Source organism: Podarcis muralis, chromosome 6 (genome assembly GCF_964188315.1).
Source record: "Podarcis muralis chromosome 6, rPodMur119.hap1.1, whole genome shotgun sequence".
NCBI classification, from domain to species: Eukaryota; Metazoa; Chordata; class Lepidosauria; order Squamata; family Lacertidae; genus Podarcis; species Podarcis muralis.
The window spans coordinates 59,013,674-59,028,673 of record NC_135660.1 but is presented as its reverse complement, the minus strand read 5'-3'; the positions used below and the strand labels follow the sequence as shown (position 1 = coordinate 59,028,673).

Here is a 15,000-nt window from a genome sequence, read left to right as displayed (position 1 = left end):
CTGTTATGTACTTCAGCAGGCATTACAATTTTTATTCAATTAGAGATATTTAGTATGTGATAGTAGCTATTTTTAAACAGCTCTCTGGAGTTTTTGATGTTAAATCAAAATGAAGCAAAATCAGTTCTAAAGAATGAATCTGCCTTATAGGAATTCCGATCCTAGAAGGAATTGCAAGGTCATTATTCAAGCTTATGCATATTTTTCACATGGTACTGTAACATATTTACACTTACCATAAATATATAATCAGTGTATCCTATCAACATCTATCAGCAAGTAGATCTGTTTTCCTCTCACTTTGGGGAGTGAAAGATTGGGAAAATATGATATACCTGTGTACTTAAATATAGTTTCATTGTGCACATTATACATACCCTGTGAGGTAAGTGTGACACAAATACTCCATGATACAGAGAGTACTGATAAATCATGTGAACTGGTACTTCACTACAATACAACTTTCCATAATACGATTTGGATTCAGTTCTAAATGCATTTTCCTAAATCCCATAGATTTTATGGGGATTTGTTCCCAGATGTGTTTAGCATCTTGCCATTAACTTTTATAAACAAATCAGTTTTAATGAAACCTATCCATGAAGACAGTACTAGAGTTTGCGATATTAAATGCTTGCATTTACACTTGTGAAGCACAAGCTTTTTTAAAAAAAGCTCTATTCTTTTAACATTTATTAATTTGACAAAGCCTTAAAACCTTAAGAAAGACACTAGCTTGATTTTTAAAAAGAGGAAGGGAGAGAAGAGTGTGGAAAATCTTTCCTATGGCCCAAAAGTCTCCTGTAGATTGTTATGTGCATAAGGCTTAAGCTCAGACACATTTGCAGATGAACTGCTTTTACTAGCTTCTCTGAGACATGACATTTGTTCAGAAGATTAGCCAGGTTGTAATGTGTAGCATAATTGCACTGTGCGGATGTCCCAGAAGTGAAAACCTAATTGCTTGACAGGACTATAACTTTGTGGTATGCTCTCACCTTGTTAGGTCCTTTTCTGATGCAGTTCAAATGAAGTCTGGCCGCAGGTGTGCCTAATTTACCTCGCAACAGAACGTGTTGAATTTAATTGCACAGTGGTTGTTAGGAAAAATTGGTGGGTGGAATATCAAGTGACTCAGTGTACACTGATGGCAGATGGGCATTAAGAGGTTTTCTGAGCTAAATGTATAGGTGAGTTGAGTTAATAAAATATGTAATTTTGATTTTAAAATAATGAATCCTTGTCATAGATAATGCAGTTTAATTAAAAGGGCACCTGCTCTTTCTTTAGCAAGAAGTTCAAAGAGAAATAAACACCGACTTTCTGAAATTTGTGCTTTTAAAAATGTGAACTTGTGAAAATTCACAGGAAGGCTTTTGAAACTGATTTAGTCTAAATAATACCGTCACTTTTCTGTGCTGCTTTACAGCAGCAACATACCCAACCCATGTTTCCTGAGTGGAACTGTCAATTTTTTTCGAGTGTCATCCTCCTGCAGGGTTAAATGCCACCAGAGGGCACACTGAAATCCAGCATTCCTTAGTCCTACACATAGTATTCTAAAATAGTACGGTGGTACCTCAGGTGACATACGCTTCAGGTTACATACGCTTCAGGTTACAGACTCCGCTAACCCAGAAATAGTACTTTGGGTTAAGAACTTTGCTTCAGGATGAGAACAGAAATTGTGCAGCGGCGGCGGCAGGAGGCCCCATTAGCTAAAGTGGTGCTTCAGGTTAAGAACGGACCTCCAGAATGAATTAAGTTCTTAACCCCCGAGGTACTACTGTACATCTTCCCCACCTCTTGTGGTCTGGCCGAGTGTGCCAGGTGGGAGGAACCACCCACCTGTTAATCATGTGATGCCACATTTCTTAAAGTACCTCGTCTGCAGCTATACTAGAAAAGGTTGCAAGAACATCTGTCAAAGGCTGCCTTGTGTTCCAGTCAGGCAGAATATGTCAACTGCTTGTGTGTGTTTTTGTTTTGTTTTAAAAAAAACCCACTAAAACAAACATTATTCTACAAAATAATGGAATGTCACACAGAGATCTCAATACAAAAAGTAGACTGCCCAGCAGCTCACTGACTCACAGAAATTTGAACTCTGGTGTCTTTCTTTTACTGTCAGTCTCCATAATTCTGGATAAGAGCTGGGTGGCGGGGTGGGGTTGCCCCGCTGTAGATGTGGTAATCTTAACTGTATTAGTTTTTAAGGTGCCACAGGAGTCCTGGATGGTTTATACTTTCCTAAAACTCATATAGCCATGGCAGTGCATTTGCTGAGGGTGGGACAAGGCAGGAACAAGGTCAAGAGAGCACCAGGTTGGCAGTGGCATCTTCTCCAAGTTTGACGACATTGATTGTCATCTTCTGTTGTGGGGCTGGGGGAAGAATAGTCTTTCCAGACCTTAGAATTGAAATAATTTGGCACTTTTTATTCTCAAACACCCCTGCCGCTGTTTCTCTGAGCATGTGTTTTGTTTATTCCTTCTTTGAACTCACAAAGACCTAAAATAGTTCCTCTGATTAATTTAGCCTCCCTCCCAGTTAATATATCCTGCAACCCATATTCTGCTCCAAATTAATTCCACTTCAATTACCCCCATTCATCATTACGCCCCCATCACCTCTAAATAATTTCCTATTAAATTAATATCTCCAAATTAATATCCCATTCATAAGGTGATCTAAGGGCTTTAAAGAAAAACACCCTTCTTTGTAGTCACTTAAAAACCCAAGCCTAAGCAGGTAGTGTGATTACCTGTACTTACGACATTTGTATCACTGCTACTAGCTACAGGAAAACAAAAAGGTAGCCATCATAAAGACAAGCCTGAGGAAGACTGTTTCAGCAGATGCTTCCCACATCTCTCTGCAACTCTACTGACCCTTCTCACCTCTGTGTCTCTGCAACAGCTAGCAGCTCCCATGCTTTATACCACGGCCTCCCCATACGTTCTCCCTCCTCTTCACTCTGGCTAGTCGGAGGCATGCAAGAGCCAGCTTCCTATTGGGTTATGACAGCAACAAGAACTTCTACTCTGTAAGAAGGAGAGTAGAGAACCATGTGGGCACCTGGGAACAGGTCTGTGGGCACTGCAGAACTAGAGCAATATCCCCTATCTTGAAAGGATAAATTGCTTTGAACACTTAAAATTCACTATAAACATGTTAAATATGATCTTGTTTTAGTCCAACTCAGTTCATCAGTGCTTCCTGCTGATTACTTCAGACCACATGTAACAATTTAATCAATATCAGATCCAGCATTTGGCTTCACAGCCACATTTTTCCTTTACCTTCTTTTGCTCACAGCAACAGGAGGCAGAGGGTGATGGGCAAGGGCAGGGGTAGCCAGCATGGTGCCCTCTATATGTTGCTGGACAACAAGTCCAACTAGCTTCAACCAAGGTGGCCTGTGGTCAGAGATGAGGAGTTGTAGCCCAACCTTCTGAAGGCACCACACTGGCTACCATTGGGCTAGGAATCATATTGTTTTAAGCTGCTCCTTGCAAACCAAAGAGGAATAGTGGGCAGTGAGTTCTTATTTCTCCCATAGGAAATATGCTGTTGCAAAACACTCAAGGGGGGGGGGGATTTTGAAGCCTGAAGCTGCAATGGAAGAGCTTGTACTTTGAGACTTTGGGATAGAACTGCAAACTGTGACGTTGCCAAAGCAAAACCTTAGACCAAAATTAATGGATGCATTGTTTTACTCTTTATTCCTAATAACCACTCTACCTGAACCCTTGCAAACTAAATCTACCTAACGATGCCCTTCATAATTCGGATCCTATCAATGACTGTCCTTATATTGCCCTACATGCCAGCTTGGTAATCTTCTTGTGCCCTGCTCAGAGTGAAATAAGAACTATTGAGGGGGGAAACTGGACCTTCACATCAATTACCCTGAGGCTGTGGATTGAACTTCCCACTGAAGTTGCAATTCACCCTTTTTATTGAACTTCTGGAGGGACTGTGAAGCAGATCTCTTCTGTTTGACCTCTGGTTCAGCTGGTTGGTTGATATGCTTTTTCTACTGTGTTCCTCCCCCCCACCCCGTTTTTTAGAAGTTTGTTAGCTTCACTTTTGTTTGTGCATTGCCTTGAGAAGAGCCAGTGCTGTTTTTCTGGGGCTACTCAAAGGTATGCAGTAGCAACACCTCTCATTGTTGTTGTTAAAAGGTGCAGCACTTACTGTTACAACTTCATTGTGATGACCAGCACCCATGTTTCTAGCAAAAAAGCGCTGTGTAGAACAGCTAACAAATTGTTTTAATAGATAAACAATAATAAATACTAACAGATGAATAATTCATTATCATCATTATCATTGTAACAGTTCTACAGCACTTAGCCTAAAATTCTAAGGTTAAGCAATAGGTGAACAGGTAACTAAGAAGAGACTCAACCCTGGATTTGAATGGTATAGGGGAAATATATTTACCTTTCCCTTTCCATAATCATAGTGTATGGGAATTTGGGTGGGAATTTGGGATTAGGGGAAGTGTACCTCAGGCTGCACATCCCTAGACCCTAATTTAACTCTTCCTTCCAGGATATTTTAAGCTGTTAGGGGCTCTGCCCCAGGCACAGCTTAAAGAGTCCTTTGAGGGATGATTAATTAGGATCAAAGAAAGTGCTTTTCCTAGAATAAATATCTCCTTCCCCAACATTATTTTAGCTTAAAATTGGTCTGAACAAAATTTTCTCATGGCAGCAAGTTCAATTCAGAATCCACCAAACCATATTCCAGTGTAGTTGCTATTATGTGGAATCTAACGTGAATGTGTGTGTGTGTGTGTGTGTGTGTGTGTGTGTGTGTGTATAGACAGTAGATGAGGCAGAGAAGGGTCCTTCCCAAGCTGAATAGGTCAGATTGTAGTACCTGAGAAGGAATTTGATAATAGTTTTCAGATACAGTGAGTGATGCCATAAGGACAGGGGTCACATACCTTCTTTGTAAATCTTAGAAAAGGTTAAAAAGAGTGAGCTAAGATATTTAAGCTGGAGGATAGACACCTATGAACTGAAATGGAGCACTTGGAAGTGGCTGTCTAGATTTATGGTGGCATCTCCATCACTCAGGGTCTTTAAGAGTATGTTGCACAAGCATTAGGTTGGATAAAAATTACATGACACCTTGAAGAGTTGCCATCTACATGTCTAAAGGTGTCTACCGGTGGAGATGTCTGTGGGTAATATGCCTCTTGTTTCAAGCATCAGGGTACAGTTGGCAAACCCTTGACATTCCTTTTAGCTCTGTATTTTTTCTTAGTCAGTTTGAGTCCAAAACCTCAATGTTTTAGGCCACTACTTCTTGATGGAGCTTTATATATACCTGGGAGGGGCTTTTACTGGGTAATTTGGGGTGAGGGACTCACACTGGGATAGCCTTGGCTCAGCTGGGAATGCTGGAGCCCCTTAATCCAAACTTTCACATCCCAGCAGATATTGGGTTTGCATTGTACTGTAATAGTAAATGCTAACCATATCTACTCAGAAGTAAGTTCTATTGGTCTTGCTGGGGTATACTACCCAGTATGTGGAGTTAAAATTGCAGTCTTAGCCTAAGAAGAGTTTAATGAAATACATTTCATGTCCCTCCCCTTTCTCTATTGTTTCCTCTGAACTCTTCCAAGCAAAGAGTTGTGCTCTTATACCTTGTGATGTGCCTTGGTGGTTAATAATAATAATAATAATAATAATAATAATAATTTATTAATACTATTCTGGTTATTGGAATACTTTTGAAGAAGAAGTAGACTGTGTAATATGTTTTGCCCATGTTAACTTTATCAGAAAGAAGGATTCTTCTTAACTGTTGAAAATACTGGGGGGGGGGGGGCAGTCTGCAACTCTATTTTCTCACCAGTTATGACTACTGCTAACTACTACTAACAAAAGAAAAGTCTCAATTTTTTGTGCATATAAGGTTGGTGAAGGCATACTTTTCAAGCATCATAGTCCAAGCTTGCCCAGAACCCCATTAAATTGAAGGGCCAGATTTAACTAAACCATTGTGCTAGCAGAAGCCAGCTGAAGGAATCCTACTAGCACAATGAGGCTTTTCTACCCCTTCCCCCAATCCACTCAGCAGGGTCAGAACTGCATGCAGGGAGAGGCGAGGGGATATTGTTCCATCTGGCAAGCAGAAAAGCACATGCTGGTGGTACAATCATATTAGTGCAATGTTGAATTTCACCCTGAGTCTTATTGGTGACCTTAGATTTGTAGTGCATCAAATGATATCTCTTGTTTCTCTGGTTTTCCCCCTAGCTGTGTTAAGCCAAGTTCTTGCCCTCCTGTGTGGAGGCTGGGAAGTGGAGGTGCATAGCTATGCCTAAGCCTTTATCCATGGGCAAGGAAATGTACAGAATAGTAGGGGGAACTATGTTGCACTGCAGCCTCCAACTACCACTAATACAAATGAAGTCACTGGCCTGCAGGTCAGTGGTGCAGCATCCAGGCTGCAAGAGTAATAGGTAAGGGCTCAGGAAGAAAGTGAACTTTACCCACTGATGTGCTTCTTCCCATTACTTGCGACTCATTGGTGGTGCAGATGATGCAGTCTGATACTGATTGCATGGCCCAAGGGCCTCTGTTTTGCCCTGTAGTCATGGTATGGCTATAAGTAGCTGTGGATATCAGTAGTCCATGTGTATGTAAGGTGTCTAGGTTGCTGGATGCTTCAGAGTGATTAGATGAGGCTGTGCTCTGGATGTCATGTTCTGAGCCTCTCCTTGCATGGGACTTCCTGCCATGGTAGTATTCAGCCTGTTGTACATCCCCAGTTGCCAGTGGGTTTGCATACACACCATTGGCATAATTAAGATTATAGCAGGAGGTCTCTGCCAACCATATATGCCACTTACAGAATTACTGTTTGAAATAATTGCATGAATGAGGGGTGTAATCTTTGAGGGAGGAGATTAATCTTTGGAGAGCTGAATTTCTAAAAATAAAATAAAATGGTAATCCTACCTTAAATATGCAAGGTGGCCAAGGTTTTCTTTTCAGTTTTTCAACAAGAGACATTACTGACGCTTTGGACCCAAATTTCCAGTGTAGAATGCCTCTGGAAGCAATGCTACCTTGTGACATAGTAATGTTCCGAAGGACATTCCATTCCAAGAATGCAGCCAGGGCAGCCATGGTGCTGCTTGAAGTTATGGCAGGGGTTTATTCTTATTTGTTGTTAAAGAAGAAAAAAAGAAAAGGGTGGGGAGACCTTGCTCACCTCTTATATATAAGAGCTTCCTATATGGCATGGCTGAAATGCCCAGTTCGTGTCTTCAATTTTTATCTTCTGATGTACTAAACATTTAAAAGCTGAAACAGAAAAGGTGCAACTGATGAAAACTTTTTAACTGTACAACCTGCTATTTATTTCATGGTGTTTTGTGGATCTTGGTGTGATGCCCTGACCATGAGTGGGGTACAGAGACATGATGATGGATGCCAGTCAAGTCGTATGTAGGGAGAAGCTAGGGTTGCAGTACCTTGGATAGCTCCAAGCACATAACTTACTTCACCAACACCCGGAGCTCAATGGAGGCCTAATACCCATTTCAAGAGCCATCCCCTTTTTAAGTGGAGAAACTTAAACCACTTTTTAAGTGGAGAAACTTAAAGGGGTAGTCCTTGTGGCTAGGGACCAGAATTGTGTCACCCTTCCATCAGCTCCTGCCTTGTGTGTTGCCTGTACAGGTGAGCAGGCACTGAGAAGCATGGGACTCCTGGTGTAAAGGGGACTGGATCTTCAGAGGAATCTGGCTCACAGGGTGCTGCCTCTAGGAGATCCAATTCTGAGGCCTCTGGTTCAAGGAGCTTCTAGACGACAGGCTGAGACTCAGTGCTGGGGCATCTCCCTGGCCTACCATCAGTATCTCCTTGGCTGGCACCACTGATTTTCATGATCCAATTTGTTTTTCTTCCTCCTTTGTGTCAAAATCAGTACTGCTGCTCAGGGTCAGGGTCATGACTCATGGCAATTGAGCCTTCTCCACCAAGGATTGCTGGACTGAATAGCTATCAAGGGTTCTTCACCCTTTAAAAAACAGTGAGCAGCTATACTATTAGGCAAAGTCTAAATGTTGTTGGAATAAGATAAGATTATCTTTTCCATGTGCTTTCAAGTGTACAGTTGGGAAAAATATACAAGGGTTTTTAAACCCCAATATATAAGAAATTATAAATTGTAAGTCATTATAGCAGTTATTGGGGGGGGCATGCATTAGTCACACATTTGATTTCAGTGTCTGTCTTTGTATTAAACAGCATCCTGGTCCTACACATAGTTATTGGAAAGTAACTTCTGCTGAGTTCAATGGGATTATTTCCGAATAAATAGACATGGAATTTCAGGTTGAGACTGCAATCCTAAACGTTCTTACTAGGGAGTAAATGCTATTGAAGACAGTGGAACTTACTTCTGTGTAATCATGCATAAGAGCACACTATAAATGTGGCCGATTGATCTGCACTGTTCACTTAAGTATCTGGCCCAAAATATCTATTCTCTTCTCAAGACTGGAAGATGCGATTGTTCAAGGGCATACTGCTATTGGTATGAGCTTCAGTTTATAGATGAAATAAATAAAACAAGAAAAATGGCATTCTGTTTTTGGCAACACTCCACTTGTAATTTTTGGTATAGAATCTGCTGCATACTTTCAAATCCGTCCTGTATCTTTGACATTCCTAACAAATTTTAATTTTGTATTTTTGTAGATTTTTTCTAAAGTTTTTCCTCAAGTGCAATCAGAACTGTTTGAAGAATGCAGGAAACCCACGAGATATGCGAAGATTCCAGGTACAGATTTCAAAAAGAGCTATGGCTTGCAAGTACTTGCACAGAAGAAGCAATTATGCAGTTGATTTAAGGAGACTCTGTCGTTTCTCCCTAATTGTTACGAACATTTGCCAAATTTAATTGCATGTTGTATTTTCAGTTCTTTGTGACCTCTGCAAGTCAGATCTCCCAATCTTCCAGGCCTCTCAGTAAAGCAACAAGAGCACCTGCCTCTCTCATTTCCATTGTCACAGTAGCTGCCCCTCTTCTGGTTATCTAAATAGACCTAATCTGAGATGTCCCACCACCACCAAGAACATGTGTAGTAATCCCAAAGGGTGGGGCCATACCTCTTGCTGGCCAATAGTTCAGGTTTTAAGCTTTGATGTGCACAGAGACAATTTGTATATGTTTTGCACAGATTAACCACCAAGAATTTGAAAACATTTAAGGATTATTTTAAAAAAATTCCTTACGTAGTGGAGTAGTTATACTGTTCAGAAAAGTTTTGTTACATGCCAAATACCATTGTTTTACTTTGTTGGGGTGGGGTGGGGCAGCTAATGTTCATGGAATTTATTGGGTTTTGGCTCAATCTTTATGGTTTTCATGATATAAAAGTCAATTTTCTTAATAAGAGTTATTTTCTATTTGTTTCTTGTTGCAGTTTTATAAAAAAAACTACTGTAGGTAACTCAAAACCAATATAGAAAACTTTCTGTTTTAACTGATTGTTGTTGTTTTAACTGGGAATAGTTTTGGAGCAATATAACATTTTAGATTAGAAACATTTCAGTCCGAGAGATGGTTCTGAGAAGAGTAACTTACTATTAAAGTAATTAAGGTGGGCTTCTTTGCATAGCCAACCCAATCAAGTGATGCTAGCCAAGTTGGAGAGAGAAAAACAACTCTTCGGAACAATTGCACCAAGCTTCAATTTTTCATGCAGCTCAGGTTCATGTGGATTGATAATATTGATCCATCTGAACAGAGTATAAGGTAAAACCTACAATGAGTGGAAATATCCCTCATGTCTCACCAGTGACTAAATGAAGCATCAGCCATAAATAGTTTTGTGGTTGGCAATGTAGCCAGTAGGAAGTCACAAGGAAGACTTCCCTGGGTTTCCTTAACTAAGCTACCTACTTCTTAGAAGAGTTAAGTGGATTTAACAGTATGTCAGGTCTTGAACAATATTTTCAACTTGTTTTACTATCTCAGCACTTTTCTTTAGGTGCGCTGCAGGAATGAGCCAATAAAACAAAGGAGAGAGCATATGTACTTTTGCTGAACTATAGAATTTTCCTTTTGTGATTACTGACCTATATATCAGTGACGGAACAAAACGTGTTTTATATATTAAATACAATTTTATCTGTTTTTGGAAAACATACTGTGGCCTAGCAACGAGAGGGAGGAACCCCAACTTCCCTTAGAATTGCTCTTTAATGTGCTTTACAATACCCTGTTTCTAAAAGCATTATATGTACATAGGACTGGGGGATGTCAGTCACCTCTATAATTCATTAAAAGTGAAAAGCAACTAGCCTAGTAATGAGACTGCAGGGACTGGAATTTGGGATACTGGAGGCAAAGTCCAACTTTATGAATCTCCCATAATGGATGTCCTGGAGAAGCAATACAGTCTGACTCTTCGGAGAAAACAGTGCAGGCTGCAGAATCACAGACTTCTAGAGAAACACCCTCAGGCTTCTCTCAAGGGGAACACAGATGGCTGGCTCAGAGGAGGCAGAATATACAGGAGAAGGTGCTGTAATAGCTGATAGCTAATTACAGCATGTGGAAAAAAACAGGATCAAAGGTGATCTAAAACATAGAAAATAGGAAAGAATTTACATCTGATGCCTCAGACCCACTGGGAAAGGAAAAGTGTCCTGTGTTTTCATTTATAGTAAGTTGTCGTAGGATACACCTTTTTCCATTTCTCTCCTCCCAACAGAAATTAAAAGGTTGGTCCTTTTAATATGTTGTAGCACCGTTCTCTGTTGTTCTTAAACTAAAAGCAAAAGGTTGTATTGAATTGTTTCACTGCTGATGGAAGGCTCTTTGATTCAGTAAAGGCTTCCACAAGCTGAAACGCGATTCACAAATTCTCCCTTTCTCCTCAAGTCCCCTTCAACATCTATCATGATTTTTGCTGATTCCCCTCTCCCTTCGCAGTCCCTTGCACCCCCTCATCATCAAATATCACCTCCCACTTTCTGCTAACAAAAACCTCTGCTGGATCAAATTGCTTTCCATCAATGGAGGGACACAACTGGGTACAACCAAAAATGTAGAGCAATTGCTCCACTGGGAAGGGCAGGACAAACATGAGTAACAGTACAAGAGTGGTTTAAATAAAGTTAGGGAATCTGAACCTTTCATAATAAATTTATAAATTTGGCTCCCAAATCTGGCCATATTGTATTATGGTAATAAACACTGCCTATGCAAGTAACTTACATATGTACCTAAAAGTACAATAAGTAAAGACTTTTCATCCATTGATAATTACAGTAGCACTTCTAGAATGCAACTCACAATTCTATGGGGCAGAATTTTTTAATGCCAAGGGCGTGCATTTTTGTAACTGTTCCTTAAAAAAAACTTACTAAGTCTGACATCTCTTCTATGGCAAGACTCTAAACTTGGAAACAAGTACAGAAAGCTTTCAGTTAAAAATAAAGAAGGAATTTTCATTGGCAAAGCAGGGTCAGTGAGTGTCCGACTAAACTTGAGAATGGATACTTTTCATGAATTGAAAGCACTTTTAGTATTAATATTAAACTTGGTCTTTTCAGATGCAAAAAAGTTCATTATCAGACATTAAATCTAATTGTGAAAGTGACCTAGAGATCATTTCTGGAGAGAAAACAGAGAGTTACACATAGTTACTGATTTATTAAGCAAAATATTTTTTCCCCTCTGACTTGGAGTGCTCACAATTCTTCATTTGAAGACAGTCTCAAGTGTACAAATTTTAATTGGATAAACTATCTAATCAATATATCAACAGATCAATCAAAACAGTAGCTTTTAAAATGAGTGGTTAGAGGGGTGTTTCTGAAACTAATGGCTAGAAGAATATTTTCCCTGAATTGAATTCATTTGTTAGCATAATAGGAGATTAAACTCTAATTAGTGCAGCGGGTGTTGAGGAGGAGGGAAAAAACTGTGAGCTGAAAAATCTCCACTGATAGCCAAAAAGGAGTGAATGCATCTATGAATAAATCTATGTAAAGAGAAAAGGAACAGATTATATGTTTCCACTTTGTTGTTTAAACTTATTGTAGCAGCTGCACTACATTTTCTGACTACATGCTTCAAAAAAGAAATGTGCTGCTTCTCTTTTTCTCCCCCAGGTTGTTGTATCAACAACAGTCAATGTGGACGGCCATGTTCTGGCTGTCTCGGACAACATGTTCGTACACAACAACTCCAAACATGGAAGGCGGGCTCGCCGCCTTGACCCCTCAGAAGGTACGGCCCCTTCTTATCTGGAAAATGGTAGGCACACATTTACATGTCGTTTTTTATTTGCAATGCTTTTTTTGCACCATATTTTGTGTTGCTACACGACTACATTTTACTTTTTACATTATATATTTCTCTTCTTGATCATCCTATTAAAATACAGTACATTAGCATTTCTGATTGCATATCAAGGAGAAGATTGTCTCTCCTGCATTTGCTTCCAACTTTATTTCCTTTCTTTAACATGTAACATACAGCCATTCTTCTCGTTCTTTTCTGTTTATTTGCTTACAGCTTTTTCTTGCTGTTTCAGTTCGATTTGCTTTTACTTTGGCTTGTCATAATCTTCAGTCCAGAAATACATTCACAGATTGTGTATGTAAGTTTAAATGGGTCCTAAAAACATGACCAAATCTGTAAAGAATTTACTATGTGAGGTCAATTTCCTGTTCCTGGGTCCTACTGCAACAGATTAAGGCACTACTGAGGTCTTGAATAAGGAAAAATGTTGTGCTTTCTTTCAATCAGATTCAGGAAAACCACCAGCCTCTATATGTTACATATGAAAGCATGTAATGAACTATATCTATTTAGCATCTACTTAAGGCCAAATGTCAAACCCAGCTACACACATGAAAGAATGATTGATGCTCTCCATCTCTGTTTATGTGCCACTATAAATGTATACAGTAATGGATACATTTCTAACAATGTAAAGCAACTTCAGAGCATATTTATTAATGCATTTATTTGCCACTTTCCCAAAACACATGCAGCCCTCAAAGTAGCTGACAGGCATTAAAAATGACATGATAATAAGTACGTTAGAATAGATAACAACAATATAGTACATAAAATCCTACTAAAACCTAAAAAGCAACCAAGACAGGGATAATCAAATGCTTGCATGAAAACAGCTATGTTTATAGGCCTTCAAAAAACTGAAAGAAAAGAGAAAGGGCAAAGTGAGCTACACAGAACGGGAATTCCAGAACATAGGAATTGCAATCCATATCTTCTTCATAGTGAAATACAAATTCAAAACTGATTCTGAAAATGCCTGTTAAGGGAGAACCTTGATGTGGGAACTACTCCTTAAGAAAACTGCTTGAGGAATGAATTAATATCTGTCAAAAGCAATAGCTACCTGAAACAGATTAAGATATTTGGATCTTGACCTAAATCACTGGACTAAACCTTAATATATTTTTTAGAATGCAATTATTAAAATGGAAGCATAAGACAAAGCAAAAACCCTCCTCCAATCAGCCTCAGGTTGTGGTTCCTTAAGTACAGCCATACCTCTAAGTGATTTACATACATGTAATTTGTAGCTACTGTCTAGCCTGCTTAAATACATTATCTGAGCAATTTCATAGCTGCAGAAAAAAGAACTGATTCCATATGGCTGGGATCCATGTTACAGATGTAACAAGTGCAATGTGTGCCCCACCGAGTTGCATGACTATTTTCCATGCCTCTACCATACCTCCAGTGGGGCTGCTGGCATAGGAAAACATATGCTATGGGTGATTCACATGATTAGTCCTTTTATATGGCACCACTATGACATGAAGCACAACTAGCTTGAAGGAGGCATCCATATCACATAGGTAATAAGGCAATCAGTTCTGTTCCTGTTCCGCATAAAACACATACTAAATGCAAAAACTGATTACTGCAGCATGCAGCGATAAACCAAACAAAATATAACATAAGGATTTTTTATTAAAAATATTAATTTATTTTGCACCATAAAAACATTTGTTTTTCTTCTCTAATAACTACAGTTAAAAAATATAATAATTAAAGGTTGCCTGGAGCACAAGAGTCATTATAGTCTATGACGTATTGTTTATCTCTTTCATATGTACTGAAAGTAGGTGTGTGTTTTGCCTGGCAACCATCACTAATGAGGTTCACAATTAAGAAGGTTGAATCCTCTCTCCTAGTCCTTGCCTTCCCAAGAGAGAGAGAAGGATGGGGGTGGAGTGGGGGAGACGAACTAGCAACATCATAGGTTAAGTAAGTCATGCTCAACCCTGTGGTGTTAGGCTTGTAACCTGGGCCCAAATTCAGCCTCTTCTAATGAGCTGCTATAATCTAAGCAAAATATAAGTATTTGTTTTTGTAAGTGGAATAAAAACTATTCGGCTCCAAGCAGAATACACAACTAGCATAATAAAGGCACCCTCCAGTAATACAGGAAAACTTACCTGCAGAGCAATATAATTCATTGGTTTATATAAATGTTAAAGCTTCCCTTGCTTCTATAGGATGAACCATAGACAGTCACTGGCTTGGTGCAAAACCACTTGGATTTATTCTATGAACGCCAATGTTGTTTTAAATGAAAGAACACTTAAAAATAAAACCAAAGAGCCAAGCATGGTCATGAGGTTACTGCAGTGTTAGTGTGATGTCATGTGCTGACAAAACTGTAGGGATTTTCTCTGTCACAGAACAAGGTTGCAGGGTAGCAAATTGCAAAATACCTCCAACTTTTCAAGAAAGGAAATCTGGGGGGGGGGGGGGACCCAGCTTAATCACACATGTTTTAAAGATTGTGGTTGATGCCTAAGCAGGGCCTGGCAATTCACCAATCTGTTTAAAGTACAATAATGTGTGTAGTAATGCCCAGTTTTATTTTTGTTCCTGCATGCTTTAAGCTGTACTTTTTACGCAGAATATTTTAGTGAATTAGTATCCCTCTTCTTGAATGAACAG

The 15,000-nt window shown here is 39.4% G+C and overlaps 1 protein-coding gene across 17 annotated transcripts in view; it reads left to right on the top strand.

Annotated features, from left to right (window-relative positions):
- EBF3 (EBF transcription factor 3) overlaps positions 1-15,000 on the top strand; it is a 166,288-nt gene that overhangs the window by 99,306 nt on the left and 51,982 nt on the right. For 11 of the 17 annotated variants that reach the window (XM_028729913.2, XM_028729911.2, XM_028729910.2 and 8 more), the window contains 2 exons: positions 8,736-8,817; positions 12,162-12,306. In XM_028729913.2, the coding sequence (XP_028585746.1) occupies positions 8,736-8,817; positions 12,162-12,306 (227 nt within the window). The remainder of the gene's footprint in view (positions 1-8,735; positions 8,818-12,161; positions 12,307-15,000) is intronic. The other 6 variants (XM_028729919.2, XM_028729920.2, XM_028729917.2 and 3 more) reach the window with 1 other exon arrangement.